The 26,868-nt window shown below is 39.3% G+C and overlaps 1 protein-coding gene and 1 non-coding gene across 3 annotated transcripts in view; one reads left to right on the top strand and one right to left on the bottom strand.

Moving 5' to 3' along the window:
• PTPN9 (protein tyrosine phosphatase non-receptor type 9) overlaps positions 1–26,868 on the top strand; it is an 85,225-nt gene that overhangs the window by 40,747 nt on the left and 17,610 nt on the right. For both annotated transcript variants that reach the window (XM_089906982.1, XM_022580083.3), the window contains 4 exons: positions 2,645–2,750; positions 16,874–16,984; positions 18,787–19,115; positions 23,732–23,825. In XM_089906982.1, the coding sequence (XP_089763108.1) occupies positions 2,645–2,750; positions 16,874–16,984; positions 18,787–19,115; positions 23,732–23,825 (640 nt within the window). The remainder of the gene's footprint in view (positions 1–2,644; positions 2,751–16,873; positions 16,985–18,786; positions 19,116–23,731; positions 23,826–26,868) is intronic.
• Positions 6,954–7,048, bottom strand: LOC115802797 (small nucleolar RNA U13). Its single transcript, XR_004023345.1, has one exon. It is a non-coding gene; the product is annotated as a small nucleolar RNA U13 (small nucleolar RNA).

Raw genomic sequence — 26,868 nt, forward strand, 5'->3', positions numbered from 1 at the left:
TTTATATTTATTTCATGTGCCTTCAAAGGATGAGCAATTTCAGGTCTTTGAATATAGAACCTGCATCATTATGCACCATAGCTTCTTTTTATTAAATTCTATTTCCCCTGGCACTGACTTCTCTTTGTTTTAGTGTCCTGCCTCAGGCTGGAGCTGTGAGGGGAAAACCTGTAATTCTTTGAGTTTGGCCCCTGTTGAGCTTGTGGAGAAAAGGGAAGTCTCTAGATCTGGATAGTCTACTCAATGACTGTGCCACTCATTGAACAGAATCTTTGATCTTGGTGAATCAGTCTCTCTGGGGTCATGAAAAAAGGAGACAAGATTTAGCACTCACTTTATCATGTTAAGGGCCATTTGAAATTAAGTCTGCTGGAGAAACTTGGGTCTACTTCATAGATTTTTTTAATTAATTAATTATTTTTGGCCGCATTGGGTTTTCCTTGCTGCGCGCGGGCTTGCTCTAGTTGCAGAGAGTGGTGGATACTCTTCGTGGCGGTACGCGGGCTTCTCATTGCGTTGGCTTCTCTTGTTGCGGAGCACAGACTCTAGGCATGCGGGCGTCCGTAGCTGTGGCTCGCGGGCTCTAGAGCGCAGACTCAGTAGTTGTGGCACGGGCTTCATTACTCCGCGGCATGTGGGAACTTCCCGGACCAGGGCTTGAACCCTTGTCCCCTGCGTTGGCAGGCGGATTCTTAACCACTGCGCCACCAGGGAAGCCCTACTTAAGAGATTTTTGAAATGCTGCTTCATGGGTAGGTGCTTCCGCCTTGTATTCTGTTGAAAGGATGAAGATACGGAGGCTTCCAGGAGGTGATGCAAAAAAAAATACGGATACAAAATAACATTGAGACTTCTGATTTCAAGAATGTGTTTTGTGTCAAAAAGTTTTCTCAATTGTAAATAAATGTGAAAACTGTTGCTATCATCAGTGAGTAGTCCAATCAAATAATTTATTCTGAACAACCATTTAGGTGTGCAGATCAGGAGCAGGTAAGGATCGGGCTTGGTGGAAGAGTGCAGCTTTGAGAAATCTTTAGGAATTAAGAAGATGGGATTGAGTAATACTTTTTGTATCTTCACATGTCCCTAACCTCAATCTGGGAATAAGCTCACCACCTCTTAATCTACTTTTTAACATGCCTTCCAAAGGCCATTTGTGGGTTTGTTCTCTTCCTCCATTAAAGTCATAAGAGACAGATACACCATCATTGAGCTTAGAATTTTGCTTTACAGTTTTCTATGGGCCTAAAGTATTTTTTTAGTGATGGGCTCTAGCCCACTGAATTACAAATCTGTGACCATTTATTATGTATCTGTTTGCAAGGACTGTGCTGGGGACTGTTGAGGGTTATGAGGTAAACTTTTGTTTGGGCCCTCTAGGAGAGACTCAGATGGCTACACAAGGTGGGAGTACATTAAGAGCCACAAGAAAAATCCACAGAAAGATTTATGGGGCTTCAAGTGGGTGAAGGATGGTAGTACATTTGGTGACAATTATCAGGGGCACCTTCATAGAAGAGGAAACTTTTGAGTTGAACATAGAATGGTATAGAATTTGGATAGGCAGATTCAGAGATACAGGAGGAAACAGTTCAAATTTTGATAACCTAGATGCTCTGGAACATTCTCAGCCTGTGAGTTTGGTACTTGATGAATCTGGATAAATATGCATCAATAAGTATAATTCCAATTCCAACATGTGGGGTATTCCCTCCATACCACCAAGCAATTCTCCCCCATAAACTGGGTGTTCTGCAGTTCATTTCAACTCTGACACTATGTACCTGGAGATAGCCTCAGATCACACAGGTTAAAGGCTCAGTCCTAAAAGACTGTCCCCTGCCCCCTTCAGCCTCCAGTGGCAAGTCCAGGTTGTCACCTCTGCTTCTGACCATAGATCAGAGGTTCCAATGCCCCCTCCTTGGGTTCGATTAATTTGCTAGAACAGTTCACAGACTCAAATGTTATACTTAATAGGTTACCAATTTATTATAAGAGGGTATAACTCAGGAACAGCCAGATGGAAGAGGTGCATAGAGGGCAAGGTATGGGGAAAGGGGCATGGAGCTTCCATTCCCTCTCTGAGAGAGCTACACTCCCTGCACCTGCATGTGTTCATCAACTTGGAAATTCTCCAAATCTCATCCTTTTGGCATTTTGTGGAGGCTTCATTCATTACAAGGCATGATTGATTAAATCATTGGCCATTGGTGACTGAGCTCAATCTTCAGCCCCACAACCCTTCCTGAGTGTGTGTGTGGGGGATGGGACTGGAAGTCCCAACTCCCAACCCTTTCTAGTCACGTGGTTGGTTCCTCTGGCAACCAGCCCCCATCCTTAGATGATCTAAGGGCATTCTAAAAGTCACCTCGTTAATATAGCAATGGATGCCTTCCTCGCGCTCCTGGAAATTCTAAGTTTTAGGAAGTTTGCCAGGAAACAGGGTCAAAGACCAAATATATATTTCTTATTATAAATTCTTCTTGTAAGGCCAGTCACAAAAGTTCAGGCCAGTTCAGGAAGGCAATTATTTCAGTCCCAGATGTGTCCCACACTCTCTGTGTCTTTGTTTTGACCCAGGTTTTCAATTTGCCTCATCCATCTTGTTACTTATAAATGTTTTCATTCAATGGTTGCTTTACAGCTTTGAAACTCAGAGGAATGGACTGGTGTTTATCTATGACATGTGCGGTTCTAATTATGCCAACTTTGAGCTGGATCTTGGCAAGAAAGTCCTAAACTTGCTGAAGGTAAGGCTGTGAAATGGCCCTTTCAACCCCCCTTCAATGGTTAGGGTGATTTTTTTCTATTCTTTATGAGATTTAGGAATGATGTAAACTTCAGACATTGTGTTCAGTTTAAAGGTCACCTGTAAATGATGACCAATATCTGCTTCCTCAGAACAAGAAACAATCTTAAAAGTAAAGTGGGAGGAATTAAAATAAAATACACAGGAACACTGAGTCATAAAGGTGGGATGTCTCTTTCTGGGAGTTTTTTTTTTTTTTGCGGTACGCGGGCCTCTCACTGTTGTGGCCTCTCCCGTTGCGGAGCACAGGCTCCGGACGCGCAGGCTCAGCGGCCATGGCTCACGGGCCTAGCCGCTCCGCGGCATGTGGGATCTTCCCGGACCGGGGCACGAACCCGTGTCCCCTGCATCAGCAGGCGGGCTCTCAACCACTGTGCCACCAGGGAAGCCCTCTTTCCGGGAGTTTTGTAGAATAAGAATTAATGAAGCCTAGGTATGGCCATTGTCTATGAAAAATGTCACCTAACCAGTAACTTGGCAGACTTTTTGTCTCAACCTAGTCAGAAATATGTTTTACATTGCAACTTAGTATACAATAATATCAATATATGTACACTAACTATACATATACATGTAAAGTTATATACATAGATAGGTTCTTAATCTCTTACCTCAAACTCTTAGGTCCAGAGATATTATTTAATATTTTGAACTTTAAAAGATAATATGGTCTGTATGTCACTTTAATATCAAATATTTCTGCAATGAAATGTATTATTCATATCATAACCTTTGGAGAAGAGCAAAGGTTATAAATAGCTTATGGGATTTCAGGTCAGATTTTGCTGTCCCATGAATTTTTGCACTAAACTTAAAAAAGAAACTAGTGGCTTTCAGAGCTGTTTAGATTTCAGAATTTGAGCATACAGGTGTATGTATGTGTGTGTACATATTTATAAAACAAAAAGTTTCACAAAACGAGCTTTACTTTTACTCTGTACAATCATTTTGATTATTCTGTTCTATAACATTTTAAAAACGTTAGTCATAACCTACTAAATTGATTTCAGGACCCACTGAGTGACAACCTGCCATTGGAAAAACATTGATCGAGGAGTCTGTGTAGTCTTTTTTTTTTTTTTTGGCCAAGCTGTGTGGCATGTGGGATCTTAGTTCCCCCACCACGTATTGAACCCATGCCCCCTGCATTGGCAGCGCAGAGTCTTAACCACTGGACCACCAGGGAAGTCCTGTAGGAGTCTGTGCAGTCTTTGTTCCGGGACCTCACTTGGGAGTATTGTGGAACTAGATGTTTAGAAGTGTTTATTTACTATTACAGCTTTACAACAGAAATTATATAAAGAGAGTATTATACTGCATGTTGTTTTCTGGGACTTCACTTGTGATTGTATTACTAAAATTCCTATTGTGGCATTTAGCTTTGATTCATTCCTTTTTATTGATGGGTGAAGGATTTATACCTTTTAATTCCTCATCCATTGATGAATACACCGGTTTATTTATCTACTTCTCTTGATGGCTCTTTGGGTCATTTTCTGATTTTTGCTATTGTGAACAGTGCTGCTATGAACATTTTTATACATGTCTTCTGGTGCATGTGTGCAAGAATATCTCTAGGGCAGTGTTTCTCAACCATTTTTTCATTATTGCCTCACTAAGGAGTCTTTTTTAGACTCCCCCCACCCCCAGTTGTTGTTCTTCTAATGAAATTTTAATACCACAGATATAATGTATATATCTTGATGTACTGAATGTATTAACGTATATATCTTGATGTACTGAACGTATATCTATGCTTTATGCACAAAAAGAGTGTGTATGTTTGGGTTGTTTTTCCCATTCCCCACTCTCCTCAGAACTAATTTCACCCCCTTGGATGTGATATCACCTCTATTGAAAATGCATGCTCTAGGGGAATTCCCTGGTAGTCCAGTGATTAGGACTCCGCACTTCCACTGCTGGGGGCCCGAGTTTGATCCCTGGTTGGGGAACTAGATCCCGCATGCATACCGCAACTAAGAGTGCACATGCTGCAACTAAGAAGCCCGCATGCCACAACTATGAACCCACATGCCGCAACAAAGGATCCTGCATGCCAAAACTAAGACCTGGTGCAGCCAAAATAAATAAATAAATATTAAAAAAAGAAAAGAAAAGAAAATGCATGCTCTAGAGTATACATCTAGGAGTAGAATTACTGGGTCGTAAGGTCTGGGAAGATTCAGTTTTATAAGATAGTGTTTAATCGTTTTCCTAAGTGGTTGTACCCACCTGCCATGTGTAAAATTTCCACATCCTCTCCAATACATGATAATGTCACACTTCTTAATTTTTCCCAATCGAGTGGGTATAAAATGGTATCTTGTGGTATAACTTACCTCTCTCTTATTAGTGAGATTAAGTATCCCTTCATATATTTATTGGCCATATATGTTTTCTTCTGCTGCAAAATGCCTGTTTATGGCTTTTACCCATTTTCCTATCATCCATTTATGTAGTTTTGTACTAATCTATTTCTCTGTGTGTGTGTATATGTACATACATATACTCTCAGTTTATAGCTTGTTTTTTCACTTTTTATACAGTCCTTTTGACTAACGTAAGTTCTTAGTTTTAGTATGATTAAATGAGTCTGTATTTTATTTTCTGCTTAATATGTTTTGCATTGTAAATCCTTCCCTATTCCAAAGTCAGAAAAAATATATTAGCTATTTTATTTTATTTTACTGCTGTACCACTGATTCCACCATGTGTATTAATGTTTTTAGTGATTTTTTTTATTGTGGTAAAATATACATAACAAAATTTACCATTTTAACCATTTTAAGCGTACAATTCAGTAGCATTAAGTACATTCACAATGCAACCCATCACCACTATCCATTTTCAAAACTATTCATCATCCCAAACAGAAACTCTGTGCCCGTTAATCAATATATCCCCACCCTGCCCCACAGCCCCTGGTAACCTTTATTCTACTTTCTGTCGCTATGAATTTGCCTTTTCTAGGTCCTCAAATAAGTGGAATCATGCAGCATTTGTCCTTTGTGTCTGATCACTTAGCATAATATTTTTAAGATTCATCCATATTGTAACATGTATCAGAATTTCATTCCTTTTTAAGGCTGAATAATATTTTATTGTACGTATATACCACGTGTTGTTAATCCATTCATCTGTCAAACAGTTGGGTTGTTTCCACTTTTTGGCTATTGTGAATAATGGTGCTATGAACATTGGTGTTACAGCATCTGTTTCAGTCCTTGCTTTCAGTTCTTTTGTGTATATGCCTAGAAGTGGAATTGTTGGATCACGTGGTAGTTCTATGTTTAACTTTTTGAGAAGCTATTTTCTTTTAAAAATTTAAAATTTTGTTTTTGTCATTTAAGACCTTAATCCATCTGGAGTTGATTTTTGAGTATGGTATGAGATGTAGGAATCTGACTTTTTTTTCCATATGGATAGCTAATTTTTTTCCAGTTTTGCATACTAAATAGTCCCTCCTTTCCACAACATAGGCTTTCTGTTTGTCAGTTTTAACAGAGTCACAATAACCTGGTAAGTTAATATACCACAGACAGTTTAATCATCTAACCATCTTTCTGTATTATTTATATTGTTTTCAGGTTTAAATAATACTATTATGATCATTTAAGCTTTTTCTTTTAAATTATTTTAAGAAGGTATTTCTAAGACATGGATTATTTGGCTAAAGATTATGAATATATTTAATCTCTCTTATACATTACTAGGTTACCCTCCATAAAAGTGGAAAAAAATTTACACTGTCACCAAGAAATACGGGTATCTATTTCCTTCAGCCATCCCAGTACTGCATTCCATAAATTTTTTCTTTTTTTTAACATCTTTATTGGAGTATAATTGCTTTACAATGGTGTGTTAGTTTCTGCTTTATAGCAAAGTGAATCAGCTGTACATATACATATATCCCCATATCTCCTCCCTCTTGCGTCTCCCTCCCATCCTCACTATCCCACCCCTCTGGGTGGTCACAGGGCACCGAGTTGATCTCGCTGAGCTATGTGGCTGCTTCCCACTAGCTATCTGTTTTACATTTGTTAGTGTATATATGTCCATGCCACTCTCTCACTTTGTCCCAGCTTACCCTTCCCGCTCCCCGTGTCCTCAGGTCCATTCTCTATGTCTGCATTTTTTTTTTTCACGTCACATGGGTAATGTACCACAAGGTTGGAAGGAGGCACATGTCACACAAGCGCATGAACACCCAATCATCACACTTATGAACTACAAAAGGATCGATGTCTGCATCTTTATTCCTATCCTGCCCCTAGGTTTTTCAGAACCTTTTTTTTTTTGGATTCCATATATATGTGTTAGGATACGGTATTTGTCTTTCTCTTTCTGACTTACTTCACTCTGTGTGACAGACTCTAGGTCCATCCACCTCACTACAAATAACTCAATTTCGTTTCTTTTTGTGGCTGAGTAATATTCCATTGTATATATGTGCCACATCTTCTTTATCCATTCATCTGTCGATGGACACTTAGGTTGCTTCCATGTCCTGGCTATTGTAACTAGAGCTGCAGTGAACATTGTGGTACGTGACTCTTTTTGAATTATGGTTTTCTCAGGATATATGCCCAGTAATGGGATGGCTGGGTCATATGGTAGTTCTATTTTTACTTTCTTAAGGAACCTCCATACTGTTCTCCATAGTGGCTGTACCAATTTACATTCCCACCAACAGTGCAAGAGGGTTCCCTTTTCTCCGTACCCTCTCCAGCATTTATTGTTTGTAGATGTTTTGATGGCCATTCTGACTGGTGTGAGGTGTTACCTCATTGTAGTTTTGATTTGCATTTCTCTAAAGATAAATGATGTTGAACATCCTTTCATGTGTTTGTTGGCAGTCTGTATATCTTCTTTGTTGGCAACCTGTATATCTTGGAGAAATGCCTGTTTAGGTCTTCTGCCCATTTTTGGATTGGGTTGTTTGTTTTTTTGATACTGGGCTACATGAGCTGCTTATAAATTTTAGAGATTAATCCTTTGTCAGTTACTTCATTTGCAAATATTTTCTCCCACTCTGAGGGTTGTCTTTTCGTCTTGTTTATGTTTTCCTTTGCTGTGCAAAAGCTTTTAAGTTTCATAAGGTCCCATTTGTTTATTGTTGTTTTTATTTCCGTTCTCTAGGAGGTGGGTCAAAAAGGATCTTGCTGTGATTTATGTCATAGAGTGTTCTGCTTATGTTTTCCTCTTAGAGTTTTATAGTGTCTGGTCTTACATTTAGGTCTCTAATCCATTTTGAGTTTATTTTTGTGTATGGTGTTAGGGAGTGTTCTAATTTCACTCTTTTACATGCAGCTGTCCAGTTTTCCCAGCACCACTTAGGGAAGAGGCTGGCTTTTCTCCATTGTGTATTCTTGCCTCCTTTATCAAAAATAAGGTGACCATATGTGCATAGGTTTACCTCTGGGCTTTCTATCCTGTTCCGTTGATCTAAATTTCTTGTTTTTGTGCCAGTACCATATTGTCTTGATTTACTGTAGCTTTGTAGTATAGTCTGAAGTCAGGGAACCTGATTCCTCCAGCTCCGTTTTTCTTTCTCAAGATTGCATTGGCTATTCGGCATCTTTTGTGTTTCCATACAAATTGTGAAATTTTTTGTTCTAGTTCTGTGAAAAATGCCATTGGTAGTTTGATAAGGATTGCATTGAATCTGTAGCTTGCTTTGGGTAGTATAGTTATTTTCACAATGTTGAGTCTTCCAATCCAAGAACATGGTACATCTCTCCATCTGTTTGTATCATTTTTAATTTCTTTCATCAGTGTCTTATAGTTTTCTGCATACAGGTCTTTTGTCTCCTTAGGTAGGTTTATTCCTAGGCATTTTATTCTTTTTGTTGCAATGGTAAATGGGAGTGTTTCCTTAATTTCTGTTTCTGATCTTTTGTTCTTAGTGTATAGGAATGCAAGAGATTTCTGTGCATTAATTTTGTATCCTGCTACTTTACCAAATTCATTGATTAGCTCTAGTAGTTTTCTGGTAGCATGTTTAGGATTCTCTACGTACAGTATCATGTCATCTGCAAACAGTGACAGCTTTACTTCTTCTTTTCCGATTTGGATTCCTTTTATTTCTTTTTCTTCTCTGATTGCTGTGGCTAAAACTTCCAAAACTATGTTGAATAATAGTGGTGAGAGTGGACAACCTTGTCTTCTTCCTGATCTTAGAGGAAATGGTTTCAGTTTTTCACCGTAGAGAACAATGTTGGCTGCGGGTTTGTCATATATAGCCTTTATTATGTTGAGGTAAGTTCCCACTATGCCTACTTTCTGGAGGGTTTTTATCATAAATGGGTGTTGAATTTTGTCAAAAGCTTTTTCTGCATCTGTTGAGACGATCATATGGTTTTTTCTCCTTCAATTTGTTGATATGGTGTATCACACTGATGATTTGCATATATTGAAGAATCCTTGCATTCCTGGGGTAAGCCCCACTTGATCATGGTGTATGATCCTTTTAATGTGCTGTTGGATTCTGTTTGCTAGTATTTTGTTGAGGATTTTTGCATCTATGTTCATCAGTGATATTGGCCTGTAGTTTTCTTTCTTTGTGACATCCTTGTCTGGTTTTGGTATCAGGGTGATGGTGGCCTCATAGAATGAGTTTGGGAGTGTTCCTCCCTCTGCTATATTTTGGAAGAGTTTGAGAAGGATAGGTGTTAGCTCTTCTCTAAATGTTTGATAGAATTCGCCTGTGAAGCCATCTGGTCCTAGGCTTTTGTTTGTTGGAAGATTTTAAATCACAGTCTCAATTTCAGTGCTTGTGATTGGTCTGCTTATATTTTCTATTTCTTCCCGGTTCAGTCTCAGAAGGTTGTGCTTTTCTAAGAATTTGTCCATTTCTTCCAGGTTGTTCATTTTATTGGCATATAGTTGCTTGTAGTAATCTCTCATGATCCTTTGTATTTCTGCAGTGTCAGTGGTTACTTCTCCTTTTTCATTTCTAATTCTATTGATTTGAGTCCTCTCCCTTTTTTCTTGATGAGTCTGGCTAATGGTTTATCAATTTTGTTTATCTTCTCAAAGAACCAGCTTTTAGTTGTTTTGATCTTTGCTATTGTTTCCTTCATGTCTTTTTCATTTATTTCTGCTCTGATCTTTATGATTTCTTTCCTTCTGCTAACTGTGGGGTTTTTTTGTTCTTCTTTCTCTAATTGCTTTAGGTGTAAGGTTAGTTTGTTTATTTGAGATGTTTCTTGTTTCTTGTATTGCTATAAACTTCCCTCTTAGATCTGCTTTTTCTGCATACCATAGGTTTTGGGTTGTTGAGTTTTCATTGTCATTTGTTTCTAGGTATTTTTAAATTTCCTCTTTGATTTCTTCAGTGATCTCTTGGTTATTTAGTAGTGTACTGTGTAGCCTCCATGTATTTGTAGTTTTTACAGGTTTTTTTTTCCTGTAATTGATATCCAGTCTCATAGAGTTGTGGTTGTTAAAGATACTTGATACGATTTCAGTTTTCTTAAATTTACCAAGACTTGATTTGTGACCCAAGATACAATCTATCCTGGAGAATGTTCCATGAGCACTTGAGAAGAAAGTGTATTGTGTTGTTTTTGGATGGAATGTCCTATAAATGTCAATTAAGTCCATCTTGTTTAATTTATCATTTAAAGCTTGTGTTTCCTTATTTATTTTCATTTTGGATGATCTGTCCATTGGTGAAAGTGGGGTGTTAACGTCCCCTACTGTGATTGTGTTACTGTTGATTTCCCCTTTTATGACTGTTAGCATTTGCCTTATGTATTGAGGTGCTCCTATGTTGGGTGCATAAATACTTACAATTGTTATATCTTCTTGGATTGATCCCTTGATCATTATGTACTGTCCTTCTTTGTCTCTTGTAATAGTCTTTATTTTAAAGTCTCTTTTGTCTGATATGAGAATTGCTACTCCAGCTTTCTTTTGATTTTCCATTTGCATGGAATATCTTCTTCCATCCCCTCACTTTCAGTCTGTATGTGTCCCTAGGTCTGAAGTGGGTCTCTTGTAGACAGCATATTTATGGGTCTTGTTTCTGTATCTATTCAGCCAGTCTGTGTCTTTTGGTTGGAGCATTTAATCCATTTACATTTAAGGTAGTTATCAATATGTATGTTCCTGTTACCATTTTCTTAATTGTTTTGGGTTTGTTATTGTAGGTCTTTACCTTCTCTTGTGTTTCCTGCCTAGAGAAGTTCCTTTAGCATTTTTTGTAAAGCTGGTTTGGCGGTGCTGAATTCTCTTAGCTTTTGCTTGTCTGTAAAGGTTTTAATTTCTCCGTCGAATCTGAATGAGATCCTTGCTGCCTAGAGTAATCTTGGTTGTAGGTTTTTCTCTTTCATCACTTTAAATATGTTCTGCCACTCCCTTCTGGCTTGCAGAGTTCCTGCTGAAAGATCAGCTGTTACCTAATGGGGATTCCCTTGTGTGTTATTTGGTGTTTTTCCCTTGCTGCTTTTAGTATTTTTTCTTTGTATTTAATTTTTGATAGTTTGATTAATATGTGTCTTGGCGTATTTCTCCTTGGATTTATCCTGTATGGGACTCTCTGTGCTTCCTGGGCTTGATTGAATATTTCCTTTCCTATATTAGGGAAGTTTTCAACTATAATCTGTTCAAATATTTTCTCAGTCCCTTTCTTTTTCTCCTCTTCTTCTGGGATCCCTATAATTCGAATGTTGGTGCGTTTAATATTGTCCCAGAGGTCTCTGAGACTGTCCTCAATTCTTTTCATTCTTTTTTCTTCATTCTGCTCTGTGGTAGTTATTTCCACTATTTTATCTTCCAGGTCACTTATCCGTTCTTCTGCCTCTGTTATTCTGCTATTGATTCCTTCTAGAGAATTTTAAATTTCATTTATTGTGTTGTTCATCATTGTTTGCTCTTTAGTTCTTTTAGGTCCTTGTTAAACATTCCTTGTATTTTCTCCATTCTATTTCCAGGATTTTTGATCATCTTTACTATCATTACTGTGAATTCTTTTTCAGGTAAACTGCCTATTTCCTCTTCATTTGTTTGGTCTGTAGGATTTTTAACTTGCTCCTTCATCTGCTGTGTGTTTCTCTGTCTTCTCATTTTGCTTAACTTACTGTGTTTGGGGTCTCCTTTTCACAGGCTGCAGGTTCGTAGTTCCCGTTGTTTTTGGTGTGTGCCCCCAGTGGCTAAGGTTGTTTCAGTGGGTTGTGTAGGCTTCCTGGTGGAGGGGACTGGTGCCTGTGTTCTGGTGGGTGAGGCTGGATCTTGTCTTTCTGGTTGGCGGGACTGCGTCCGGTAGTGTGTTTTGGGGTGTCTATGACCTTATTATGATTTTAGGCAGCCTCTCTGCTAATGGGTGGGGTTGTGTTGCTGTCTTGTTAATTGTTTGGCATAGGGTGTCCAGCACTGTAGCTTGCTGGTCGTTGAGTGGAGCTGGGTCTTAGCGTTTAGATGGAGATCTCTGGGAGAGCTTTCGCCGTTTGATATTACATGGAGCCAGGAGGTCTCTGGTGGACCAGTGTCCTGAACTCGGCTCTCCTACCTCAGAGGCACAGGCCTGACACCCGGCCGGAGCACCAAGACCTGGTCACGGCAGACAGGACGGCCTCATCCAAGGGCACTTGCGGGCAGGTAGGGCACACCCGATTGGTGCAGTCACCGAGAGGGCGAGTCCGCCTGCCCACCCACCGGTCCCGTCCCCTTCCCTCTGACTGCCTGAGCGGGTGCAGTCTCGCTTCCTCCAGACGGAGTCTGGGAACCCCACCTCCCTTTGCTCTTTTTTTGAATTTAGAAGTTCTAAAATAATAACATCCTTTTTTTTGTTGTTTGAACTCCTTTAAATAATAACATTGTAGTATCTTCTTTTTTTTCAAATGTTCTTTTGCTGTTAATGTGTCCTCCTTTATCTGGTTCAAAATAATGAAACTACTATGGATGTTTTGTTGTTGTTTTGCTATATAAATTCAAAGAGAATGAAATAAAAGTTTGGTTGCCTTAAAATCCGTATCATGTTTTTCTTAGTGACTTATTGCTCTGTCATTGGGAGCAGATAAAATTTTAAATATAGTCCCCTAACATCCTCATTCTCATGAAAGTTGTAAGTAGAAGTTTAATGCACAGTCTCATACTTCAGATTTTTTATAATTAATTAATTAATTAATTTAATTTTGGCTGCGTTGGGTCTTTGTTGCTGTGCGTGGGCTTTCTCTAGTTGCGGCGAGTGGGGGCTACTCTTTGTTGTGGTATGCGGGCTGCTCATAGCGGTGGCTTCTCTTGTTGCGGAACATGGGCTGTAGGCACACGGGCTTCAGTAGTTCTGGCACACGGGCTCTAAAGTGCAGGGTCAGTAGTTGTGGCGCACAGGCTTAGTTGCTCCGCAGCATGTGGGATCTTCCCGGAGCAGGGCTTGAGCCCATGTCTCCTGCATTGGCAGGTGGATCGTTAACCACTGTGCCACCAGGGAAGTCCTTACCCATTTTTCTACTGAAGTGTTTGTCTCATTGATTAACAAGACTTGTTATTAAGAATATTAAGAGTATTGTTAAGTATGTGTTACCAGCATTTTTGCAGTTTATAATTTGTGCAACTTTATGGTGTCTTTTGTCATACTACTATGTTTTCTTAATTTTTCATTATCGTTTTAATATACTATATTACATGTAGTATATTTAATAATATATCATATTATATATGGTACATAATATTGTGGACAAAATAATTTGTTTTCAAATAGCTGTCCTGGCAACATTTGTTAGCTAATACATTTATTTCCCTACTCATTTGGGATAACACCTTTATCTTATACTTAATTTCCATATGGTAAGTATGTCTATTTCTGGACTCCCTGTTCTGTTGATCTAGGCATCAAGACCAACATATTCACTTTTTAATTTATTGTAGCCTTATAATAAAGTTTAATATCTTATACAACAAGCTTCCCTGTATTCTTTTATTTCTAAAAGTTGTTTTGACCTTTTTGCACTTTTATTCTTTCACATGCACTTTCATGTGTTTTTATTTAAATTTTTACTGATATATAACATGCATAGTAAAAACAAACTTTATAACTAGTTTTTATAAATTATAAAAGCAATTAAAAAGTAATTCAAGGAAAAGTCTCTGACCACTCCCTCACACACCCCAGTGCCATTCCCCAGAGATAACCACTTATTCAAAATTATAAATCTGATGAGAAATATTTTAAAAAATCATCATCTTTTGATTAGGTGAATGTTAGAGTCACTCAGTCAAGTTCTGGAAGATAAAACACTTTGGGATTTAATTTGGATATAATGAATTAATTGGAGAATTGACGTCTTTACAGCATCATCTTCTCCTGTCCAGGAATGCTATGTTTTGTTTTATGGATTTTTTAAAAGTCTTTTGTTATGTCTTTCAATAAGATTTTAAAATTATGTATCTTGCATGTTTCTTATGATGTATATTCCTAGGCTAAAAAAATGTATACCTATATATGTATGTATAAACGTAGCAGACACCAAGGATAAATCATCTTTTTTGTATGACCAGTGACTTACGGGGGAGAGAGACAGGGAAAGAGATGGTGCTTGTGTGCACAAGTGCTATTATAAACCAGAGGCTTTTTACCGTTATACTTTTATGCTGATTATTATTTATAGGGTGGCTAATTTTTTCATATTTATCTTTTATACTTTAAAATACTATTATAATTTATATTTATCTTTTGTACTTTAAAATGCTATTATAATACTTTAAAATACTATCATAGGGACTTCCCTGGTGGCGCAGTGGTTAAGAATCCGCCTGCCAATGCAGGGGACACGGGTTTGAGCCCTGGTCCGGGAAGATCCCACATGCCGCAGAGCAACTGGGCCTGTGCGCCGTGGCGGCTGGGCCTGCGCTCTGGAGCCAGCGAGCCACAACTATTGAGCCCGTGTGCCACAACTATTGAAGCCTGTGCGCCTAGAGCCTGTGCTCCACAACAAGAGAAGCCACTGCAATGATAAGCCTGTGCACCACAACGAAGAGTTGCCCCCGCTCACTGCAACTAGAGAAAGCCTCCACGCAGCAACAAAGACCTAACACAGCCAAAAAAAAAAATACTATTATAGTGGGGACTCCCCTGGTGGTCCAGTGGTTAAGGATCTGACTTCCGCTGCAGGGGACGTGGGTTGAATCCCTGGTGGGAGAGCTAAGATCCCATGTGCCGCAACTAAGGCACTAAGCCTGCACGCCACTAGAGAGCCCGCGTGCCACAACTAGAGAGCCTACGTGCCACAACTACTGAGTCTGTGCACTCTGGAGCCCGCACAGCACAACTAGAGAAGGCTGTGTGCCACAATGAAGAAACAGAGCAGCCAAAAATAGATAAATAAAAATATTTTTAAAAAAATACTATTATAATCTAACTGGGAATAATTTCTTCCCAGTTAGAATACCAGTATTATTCAGTATCCCTGCCTATGAGAAGTGTTGAAATATTGAGAAACTAAATGAAACTAAGAGCTATGGATTAAGAAGGAATAATTTTTCATTCTTATGCCTTGTACAGATCAGGGTGTCTTTTTTCTTTTAGACCTCATTTGCCCTTGTGCCCGCTAGATCATATTGATTGATTGAATGAATGAATACGTAAATAGATGAAGAGATGAGTGGAAAATCAACGATTATAAACACACAGATATCAGAATAAAGGAAAGATTATGAGAAATGTTTCATGTTCATTTTATTCGTGATCTAGTTGTTCCTTAAAGTTTTAATAATCAGAACTTAAGGATGCACACACATATGCTGACAAGAAAAATCAGAGTAGTTTTGATCCATAAAACTTATATTGACAACATAACATTGTTACTTTTAATTTTTATTTTATTTATTTGCTTCACAAATAAGATTTTCTCTGAAAATGCAGCATTGTGCTGACAATAAAAATCATAGAGAACTCATGTGATCAGGGAAATATAATCACGGAAAAAAATGGTAAGGAGATATCCATCTGTTATCAAAGTTTCCTTTGAGATTCCTCTTTCAGATCTGCCGGAAGACTTGAGAATCTTTAGGGTATCTCTTACTAATGTAACTACAGGTCCTGACGTCTTTCTCTGTCATTAAATGGGTCCAGATCAAATAACTCAAAGCCCATGCATTTAAATGTGCAGGTTCCAGCACACTCACCTATAATTCTGAGGTGTCCCAGGCCAAACTTTTGTTCTTCTCTGTTTCTCCATAACATCATTACTTTTAAAGGTAAATCAGCTTTTAATTTCTTTCTTTCTTTTTAAAAAATGTTTATTGGAGTTTAGTTGATTTACAATGTGTGTTAGTTTCAGGTGTACAAATCAGTTATATTGATGTATCTACATATGTACACTCTTTTTTTTTTTTTGGGGATTCTTTTCCCATATAGGCCATTACAGAGTATAGAGTTTCAGTTATATTGATATATCTACATATGTACACTCTTTTTTTTTTTTTTGGATTCTTTTCCCATATAGGCCATTACAGAGTATAGAGTTCCCTGTGCTATACAGCAGATTCTTATTATCTATTTTCTATATAGTAGTGTGTATATATCAATACCAATCTCCCAATTTATCCCTCTCCCTGCTTCATCCCCTGGTAACCATAAGTTTGTTTTCTACATCCGTGACTCTACTTCTGTTTTGTAAGTAAGTTCATTTGTACACTTTTTGTAGATTCCACATATAAGCGATATATGATATTTGTCTTTTTGTGTCTGACTTAACTTCACTCAGTATGACAATCTCTAGGTTCATCCATGTTGCTGCAAATGGCATTATTTTGTTTTTTTTTATGACTGAGTAATATTCCATTATATATATATATATATATATACACACACACACGTACCACATCTTCTTTATCCATTCCTCTGTTGATGGGCGTTTAAGTTGCTTCCATTTCTTTCTTTTTAACCACTTTTTCTCTAGCTACTAAGTGAAACCTGAATTAAGCTATAGACTCCCCCTGCTGGGTAAGAATGGTGAGAAGAGCAAAAAACCTAAACTTTGTACTTGAACAGTCAAAGGTCCCATTAGGCACTGTTGCAGTGCCCTAACTGGTATTTTTAAATCCTTGTATTGTTCTCCGCAGGGAGCTTTTCCAGCTCGTTTGAAGAAAGTGCTGATTGTGGGAGCACCCATATGGTTCCGAGTGCCCTACTCCATCATCAGCCTCCTTCTGAAGGACAAAGTCCGGGAGAGGGTAAAGGAAGCTAACTTAATTTTATTTGGAGGTGGGATAGATACATTTCCATCTCTACTGCTGAAACCTGCCAGTTAATTTTCTACCTTCAAAAAACCTTCCTGGCTTGTTTCTCTTTCTGCTTCTGTTAGTGTGTTCACTTATATCCTCTGCTTTATTCTTTACTCAGCCCAGTATAGGCTGCCTTTCTTACTGTACAAGTTCCTTGGAGTTAGGACCTGGATGTAGCTTGGGCACTTCCCCTGTACGTAGCACCTTGCATGCAGATAGTATCAACGGAATGTGTCCCATGAGTGACTTAGAGATAGCTACTACTCCAAAATTTAGTCCTGTGGCTCTACAGGCTTTTAATATTTAACAACTCCTAATATAATTACATCAGTTGAACTGGTGTTTGAATTTGTTCAACTGGAAATATTCAGTCCCCTTGACCACCACGGTGGCGGAGGAGACTCTCAATCTCTCTTTTACTTTATTCCTGGCATTTTCTCTTAAAACAGCTTGTTGCTTCCCAACTTCAAAAGCATTGTCTAAAATTATCTTGATTCTATTATCATCCACTGAATATTCCAGGATGGAAAGATTGTGGTTTCAGTCATTTACTCATTCATTTCTCACCCTTGAAAGAAAGGGTATATGAAACATTGGTATAATAGAATAAGATAATAATGTTGTAAAATATTATCAGAGGGTTTTTTTTTTTTAGTATGAGATTATATGAATAATAACAATACAGATCTTTGTAGCTGAGGCGACTTGGGTTGGAGAGGGGAAACTAAAGATGTTTGATTCTGCGGAAGCTACTTAGTGGCCTAGTGACTCCAGAGTAGGAGATGTTTTTCCTAAGATAACTCTTTGAGAGGACTCCTTAGGCAAGTTCTTAACACTTGAATTATATACAAGTATATACATGCATGTATGAACTCAGAATATATTGAGCACCTTTACAGTCCAGGTTCTGGGCCCTGGGAATTAAAAGTTGAGTAAGATAGCCCTTATTCCTGAGGAGCTTATGGTCCTGAAAGGGGACACAGACATGTTCAGAGAACTGTGGCTCTGAGAAACATAGAGGAGAATGTTATCTCAGACTGTCAGGGAGGGCTTCACAGAAGAGGTTGAGCTATAAGCTTGTCCTTGAAGAGGCCAAAGAGGAAAAGAGGGCATTCCAGGAAGAGGCAACAGCAAGCAAGGCAAACATTCCCATTCCACACAGATTCCAAAGAGAACCAACTAGGCTAATTTGGTCCAGTATGGCTGTGTCCAAGCAGAGAGAGGAATTAAGTATTACAATTACTTCTCTAGCATTTTTCCTGGGCTACCCAGCCTCTGGGAGGCTGGTCTTGTCTTGCTTTCACAGAAACCTATCTTTGAGGATGTCCATACCAAGCTGTGAGTAAAACACAAGCCAACAGGCTTAGAATTGATTGCCTTAGTATGGGGTTGACAAAAATAACCACTTCCCATGCATTCTTAGTAGTAAAAGGCGAATACCCACATGAGATGGTACTGGAAAGCCTTGTAAATAGTATAAAGCCTTGGTTCACTATACCTACGTTTATATAAGGTTTATAACAGGGCCCCTAATTCCAGGAATGAATTTGCTATACGTTGTGGGAAGTCAAACCTTTTCTGGGAAATTCGTAGGACTTCATTCCCAAGCAGATGAAATTCAGTCTACTCCTTTTCTAAGTTTACCAGGTATTTCAAGCAAATCTCATATCATTCTCCAAAGCACTTTTGTTCTTTATCTGTTTGTTCCCCTCCCTCCCCACATACTCACGTGGTTCTTTCTGGCTTTCCAGATTCAGATATTAAAGACATCTGAAGTCACCCAGCACCTGCCCAAGGAGTGCCTTCCAGAAAACCTGGGTGGGTACGTTAAAATTGACCTCGCCACTTGGAATTTCCAGTTTCTATCCCAGATGAACGGCCACCCAGATCCCTTCGATGAGATCATCCTGTTCTCCCTCCCTCCGACCTTAGACTGGGACTCAGTGCATGTCCCAGGTCCCCATGCCATGACCATCCAAGAGTTGATGGACTATGTTAGCACCAGGCAAAAGCGGGGGATATATGAGGAGTATGAAGACATCCGTCGTGAGAACCCTGTTGGCACTTTCCACTGTTCCATGTAAGTAGGAAAGGTTTGGGCCAGCGATCACTTTCCAGGATGCTGTGGCACGCATTGGTACCCCTACCCCTCCTTCCACACCTCACTTCCTTAACAGAGGCTTTTCCTTGTGTTAAGAGCCTCACTCTCACTTAGATGATAGGTTCTCTCATCCAGAAAGAGGCACCTCTTGGTGCTTGTTTCCAACAGTGTATGCTGTGAAATTTCTGAAGGTCTTTGGTCCCAGTGGAGGAACTGTGTACTAATGGATACATTTTTTGATATTTCCCTGATATGCAAGTGTTTTTAGGAAAAAAACAAAAATGTAGGCTCAAAATGTAGGCTGTCGATTTGATCTCTGGTCCTTTCATTTGGGCAGTTTCTCCCTACAGCGTTTATAGTATTACATTACTTTCTGAGGAGGGGTACTGGTCCATTTAAGATAATCCACAGTCAGTAAGAGAAAAGAGTTGCCTCTTAGGAATTCAGCCTTGTGGGATTTTCCTTCTACCTGAATTCTGTAACTGGTTTATAACCACTTGATAACTATTGTTGGCAATAGAGCGTGGATCATTTCTCTTACTGCTGCTGTCATTTATCTTACCATGTTTTCATTGGCTGTTGCAAAAGCTTCTTTTTCTCCAAGTTTTGAGACTGTTTGTTGAAAATTAAGGAAGCTCAGGGACTTCCCTGGCGGTCCAGTGGTTAGGACTTTGCCTTCCAATGCAGGGGGTGCAGGTTTGTTCCCTGGTCAGGGAGCTAAGATCCCATATGCCTCGCAGCCAAAAATCCAAACGTAAAACAGAAGCAATATTGTACCAAATTCAATAAAGACTTTAAAAATGGTCCACATCAAAAAAAAAAAAAAGAAAATTAAGGAAGCTCTCCCCAGTGGGTCCCAGGCTCAAGTTCCAGCTTAGCCAGAAATACTCTCTGTAACTTACCCAAGTTATTTCTCTTCTTTGCACCTCAGTTTTCCTGTGTGTAGTATTTGATATTAGACTCACTGATATCTACTTACTCTTTTGTAGCTTAAATGTTTTAGGAATCCGTGATTCTGTGAGTACCTCTTTCCTCTTGTAATTCCTGTCCAGCTTAGTCAGTGTGCTGTAAAGAAGGTATGCAGGGAGTGAGGAAAGAGGGAAAAGGAAAAAAAAAAAGAGGGAAAATAATGAGTTAGGAAACAGATAAGGGAAGTAAGAGAGAAGAAGCAATTGAGAAAAAATCAATAAGCAGAACAAGAATGCAAAGGAAAACAAGAAATAAAAAAGAGAGAGAGAAAGCAGAGTATATATCATGTGGGGAGAGTATTCTTCTCTCCCACACAGCTCTGTTTCATCCCTACCAGCTCAAGACCCCTGTATGTATCCAGTCTTTTTCCCAGCCAGTGCAGAGGATGCACACTTGTCCTGGGTATTTCTGACCCTGCTCTGGGTGCTTCTACTGAGGGGTCCTTGAGGTGTCATTTCTACAATGGTTCCCCTTCCCCACATTAAAAAAGTGGGTTTGGATTGTGCTCCTTGCATCACCCAAGCCAGCTGTCGTGTTATAATCAGAGAATATGTCCTAGTCCTATGGAAGGACTTCCCAATCTTGCCTCTTTATTTACTGAATCAATGAAAACGTCCCACTTCAGGAACTAGAAACCAGAATCCTCAACATCTTCAGGCCCCTGTCTTACACCAAGTTCCAGTAGAACTACTTACACAGAACAAACTGTTTCCCATGGAATTCTAGATTAAGAAGTAGATAGAATATTCACTGCTGTCCAGGATGCCCGTGGACCAAGAGACTTTCTTTCCCTTTTTTTTCCTCCCCTATACCATCCTTTCAAAGGATTTTAAAATTTTTAACTTTAAATTTTAACTTTATTATGAGGTGATTGTAGATTCACATGCATTTGTAAGAAATAATAGAGATCATGTGTACCCTTTCCACAGCTATCCCATGGTAACATCTCCCAGAAGTTTAATATAGTATCACAACCAGGATATTGATACAATCCACCAATCTTATTCAGATTTCCCCAGTTTCAGTGTGTGTGTATGTATTTAGTTCTTTACAATTTTTATCACACAGGTAAGTTTGTGTATACATAACTGCAGTCAAGATACAGAATTCCATAACCACATACCTCCATTCCACCCCTCCCCATCCCTAACCCCTGCAACCACTAATCAATTCTCCATTACTATAATTTTATCATTTTAAGAATGTTATTATATAAATGGAATCATGCTATGTGTAAACTTTTGGGATTGCCTTTTTTCACTCAGTAGAATTCTCGGGAGATTCACCCAAGTTGTTATTTGTATCAAGTGTGTTCCGTTTTATTGCTGAGTAATATTCCATGGTATGGATGAACCACAGTACAAACTATTAACCAATTAACCATTTACCTGTTGAAGGACATCTGGGTTGTTTCCAGTTTCTATTACAATTAAAGCTGCTCTGAACATTTGTGTCGAGGTTTTGTGTGAAAATAGGTTTCTATTTCTCTGGGATAAATGTCCAAGAGTGGGATTGATAGGTCATATGGTAACTATGTGTTTAGTTTTATGAAAAACTGCCCAGCTCTTTTCCAGAGTGGCTGTACCCTTCTGCATTCCTCCCAGTGATATATGAATGATCCATTTTCTTTGCATCCTCACCAGCGTTCAGTGTTGTCACTATTTTTTATTTTAGCTGTTCTGATAAGTGTGTGATGAGATCCCTAAATTAAAATTGTGGTTTTAATTTACATTTTCCTACTATCTCATGATATTGAGCATCTTTTCATGTGCTTTTTTGCCGTCTGTATATTCTCTTTGTAAAATGTCTTATGCCCATTTTCTATTTGGATTTTTTTTTAAACTGTTGGGATTTGAGAGTTCTTTATATTCTAGGTACTGGTTCTTTGTTGGATACATGGTTTGCGAATATTTTCTTCCAGTCTGTAGCTTTTTTTTCATCCTTTTCTGGGTCTCTTGTGAAGCAGAAGTTGATTTTGATGAAGTTCCTTTAACAGTTATTCCGTGTAGGGATCATGCTCTTGGTGTCAAGTCTAAGAACACATTGCCTAGCCCTAGAATCCAAAGATTTTTCTACGTTTTTTTTCCTAAAATTTTTATAGGTTTATGTTTTACATTTAATTTAAGTCTGTGATCCATTTTGAATGAACTTTTGTGTAAGGTGTAAGGTTTAGGTTGATGTTCAGATTTTTTTCCCTATAGGTATCTAATTACTCCAGCACTGTTGGTCGAAAAGAGTATTCCTTTTATTGAATTGTTCTTGGAACTTTGTAAAATATCAGCTGGGCTTATTTGTGTGGGAAGAAGGATTTTTTTTTTTTTTTTGTGGTACGCGGGCCTCTCACTGTTGTGACCTCGCCCGTTGCAGAGCACAGGTTCCGGACACGCAGGCTCAGCGGCCATGGCTCACGGGCCCAGCCGCTCTGCGGCACGTGGGATCTTCCCAGACCGGGGCACGAACCCACGTCCCCTGCATCGGCAGGCAGACTCTCAACCACTGCGCCACCAGGGAAGCCCTTTTTTTTTTTTTTTTTTTAATCCACAGAGTACTCAAACTGTGTTTAATAAATTTATTTATTTATTTTTGGCCGCGTTGGGTCTTCATTGCGGCACGCAGGCTTTCTCTAGTTGTGGCGAGTGGGGGCTATTCTTCGTTGTGGAGCGCAGGCTTCTCATTGTGGTGGCTTCTCTTGTTGTAGAGCATGGGCTCTGGGTGTGTGGGCTTCAGTAGTTGTGGCATGCGGGCTCAGTTGTTGTGGCTTGTGGGCTCTAGAGTGCAGGCTCAGTAGTTGTGGTGCACAGGCTTAGTTGCTCTGTGGTATGTGGGATCTTCCTGGACCAGAGCTCGAACCCGTGTCCCCTGCATTGGCAGGTGGATTCTTTTTTTTTTTTTTTACGGTACGCGGGCCTCTCACTGTTGTGGCCTCTCCCGTTGCGGAGCACAGGCTCCGGACCTGCAGGCTCAGCAGCCATGGCTCACGGGCCCAGCCGCTCCGCGGCATGTGGGATCTTCCCAGACCAGGGCACAAACTCGTGTCCCCTGCATTGGCAGGCGGACTCTCAACCACTGCGGCACCAGGGAAGCCCGGCAGGTGGATTCTTAACCCTGGTGCCACCAGGGAAGTCTGGGAATTTTTTTTTTTTAAATATGAGAAAGAACAGAGCATAATGTGACAAACAACTATTTCCTATCACCGCATTAGTACTGACAGTTTTTAGCATTTTGTTGGATTTGCTTCATCTTTTTTATTGTATAAAAGAATTAACTGTAAAGTTGAAATCCTTCTAATCCTCACCATCAGTTCTCCTCATTCCCCAGAAGCAGTTACTAGTATGAATGTGGTATGTTTCCTACCAGATCATTTTGTTTATACTGTTACATATACATTCATACCTATGAACAATATAGGGTATTACTTTATATGTGTGGTCTTTATAAGTTTTTTTTTGCTTTTAATCAATATGTATGCAAATGATTTTTTCGAAACCAAATAGTACCAAAAAAAAAAAGTTATGAATGACAACAATCTCCTGACTTGCGCTCAGTTCCACTTGCATTGTCATCCATTTTCAACTCTTGTAGCTGTTTTTTTTTTTCTTTATTTTAGTTTGTTTCATTTCCTTCAGGTCTCCAGGAAACCTAGAGAAGAACCGCTATGGGGATGTACCCTGCCTGGACCAAACTAGAGTGAAGCTGACAAAACGAAGCGGCCACGCTCAGGTAGAAAGATAAATGCCATCCTTTTAGGAGCACTGAGGGAAATTTAAGCCTCTTCCAAAGTGAAGCTTACTAATACTGTAGTAGAAAGAACATGGACTCTAAGCCAGAGAGAGAAGGTTTGAGTTTTATTTTTTTAAACTATATATATATATATATATATATATACATATATATATATATATTTAAAATTTATTTATTTATTTTTGGCTACGTTGGGTCTTCGTTGTCGCGCGTGGGCTTTCTCTAGTTGCGGCGAGAAGGGGCTGCTCTGTTGCGGTGCATGGGCTTCTCATTGCGGTGGCTTATCTTCTTGCAGAGCAGGGGCTCTAGGTGCGCGGGCTTCAGTAGTTGTGGCACGAGGGCTCAGTAGTTGTGGCTCGCGGGCTTAGTTGCTCTGCGGCATGTGGGATCTTCCTGGACCAGGGCTGGAACCCATGTCCCCTGCATTGGCAGGCGGATTCTTAACCACCATGCCACCAGAGCAGCCTCAAGGTTTTAGTTTTAGACTACATACTAGTTATTAACATACACAAGTCCCTATGTGCCCATCTCACAGTACTAAGTAGAAATTAAATGAAATATTTTATGTACATGCTGATAGCACAAAGTTTGGCATATTACTGTAGGTGCTCGATAAATGTTCAATTATTTCGCCTTTTACTCCTAATAAAGTCATAGTCATGTCATCCACCATACTGGTGAGTGTATATGCGTCAATACCAGGCGACTCTCGTTATAAGTGACCTCTAGGACTTCCCTGGTGGTCCAGTGATTAAGACTCCACGCTCCCAATGCAGGGGGCCTGGGTTTGATCCCTGGTCGGGGAACTAGATCCTGCATGCCGCAACTAAGACCCAGGGCAACCAAATAAATAAATATTAAAAAAAAAAGAAAGAAAGAAATCCAACTCTTAAAAAAAAAAGTGACCTCTGATTTTTCCATCTAGAAGATCTGACAAAAATTTTGGACAACTAGTGTATACATAAATATATAGGGATAGAGATAAATTGGTCAGGTGCCTCTATTATTTAATGTATTAATTTGATCATATCTGTGCATATTAAAAATCACATGTACTTAGTAGAGATATTTAGTGAAAAGTTATTCAAACTTTATACATACACCTTTAATATCAGTTTCTTTGTCCTCATTTGAGCTACTTTTTGAGTCAGTCGAACAGTTTTCCAGAACACATCATTTTTATTTCCTTTTTTAAGTGCCTGGTATTGTCACTGGAAAGTTTATTCTAAGTCAGAAAAGTCTATTAGCATAACATTAGCACATTTTTTTCTTTTCATTCATCCTGTATCTCATGCATCCTCTGTAGCATTATCATTTACTTATTCCTTTTTAAAGTCCTCTTTATTATAACTTGTTTACAGCAGCATCCAACGCTTAAGAATTTTGAGGTCAACAATTAAATAGGTGTTACATTTCTTCTTTTTCCTTCCGATACAACAGTTCTGTCTGGTGACCTCTGTACGCATCAAAAAACAGCATTGATTGAGGTTGCGTTCACTATTTAAAAGGAGTTTAAATAGTGCCCCTTAACATGACACAGTATAGGGACTTGTTATATCCCCCCTTTTTCCTGGAGGATAATTCTTAGGAACATCATTGCCTTATATTTGGGTATGTATGGTACATGAGTTAGTACCCTGGGATCATGGTTTTAATCTCTTTTGACCCTAGTGTTTCAAGCACATAAACTGAATTCATAATCCTGTCTAGGATCCTTAGAGAGGGTTTACCTGCAGTGGCATTAGCTAAGAGTCTGGCTGACTGAAGGCAAATTCACCAGTATTATTAAGATCATCTTAGTTGAGTTGGGGCTCTGGAGTCAGAGATAATCTGAATGTATGTCTTGTTGACTACTCTGTCTTCAAGACCTAGGACAGTGCCTGGCATGTATCAGACATTCAGTAAATTATTTGTGAATGAATGAGTGAATCCCAATGTACCAGGAGACTATTCTAGTCATTCTGTAATTAATCTGAAGTTCGTCGCTTGAGTTATAGTCCCTCTCATTACTACAAATATTGGTATAGCCTTTATTTCCACAATAAGTGGAGGATTCAGGTTTATTAGTGAATTGTTCAACAGATTTCACCTGGAATTACAAAGCCGTTAGTCCAGTTTCAGTTGAACCTGGCCCATAACATAATGTGCATGCTGTGTTTCTTCCTACTATTTCAGTTTGCCCCTAAGTCTATACTTTATCTCTGAGGTCATTTTCAGTTTTTAATATGTAATGATTCTTCTGAAGTTGCTGATTTTAATTCCCAGTGCTCTCAGAGACAAGGATGCTAAGAGCTGGTATCCTTAGTTATAAAGAAATGTCTCCTTTAAATAGGTGGCATTTCTTTTCAAAGCATGAAGGTAGCTCCAAGAGTAACAGCTCATATATTACTTATATAATATGTTGATTGGCATGTACCAGGTAAATCCTTTGTACTTTTCTATGCCTTCTCACCTGGGTCCTGCAGTGTGTACCATTTGAATGTGCCAGGCTGAACAGAGGATGGGCTTTGGCTGACTATGGGTGGGCCCTGGATTGAGAAGCCTGGTTGGGGTGAGTGAGACTTTTAGCTTTCTGGGTCTGCTGCAGATGATCCATTAGCTCAGTGAAGGTGTCCAAGTCAGGGTAGAACACTAGTAGTATGAGGTCAATACCAGTTGCTGTGGGAGAAGAACAGAGCAGGAAACTCTTGAATAAATAATTAGTGGGAGGATAAGTTGGTAGACTGACTATCTAATGGACATATATCCAAATAGCATGGGTTTGACCATGAGATGGAGATTTTTTTTTTTTTTTTTTGGCCGAGCCGTGTAGCTTGCAGGATCTTAGTTCCCCGACCAGTGATTGAACCCGGGCCTATGGCAGTGAAAGCACCAAGTCCTAACCACTGGACCGCCAGGGAACTCCCTGGAGATGTTTTCTTAGGGTGGCTGTGTGGTACTGACAGTTCAGACTGTCCTCCAAGTGTTGGAACCCAGTGGAGAAAGGGTTGATGGGGAGTCATTCCCATCTCTCTAGAGTGGA

The sequence above is a fragment of the Delphinapterus leucas genome, chromosome 2 (genome assembly GCF_059928025.1).
Source record: "Delphinapterus leucas isolate spDelLeu-1000000601 "Yukka" chromosome 2, BTC_Dleu_Yukka2, whole genome shotgun sequence".
NCBI lineage: Eukaryota > Metazoa > Chordata > Mammalia > Artiodactyla > Monodontidae > Delphinapterus > Delphinapterus leucas.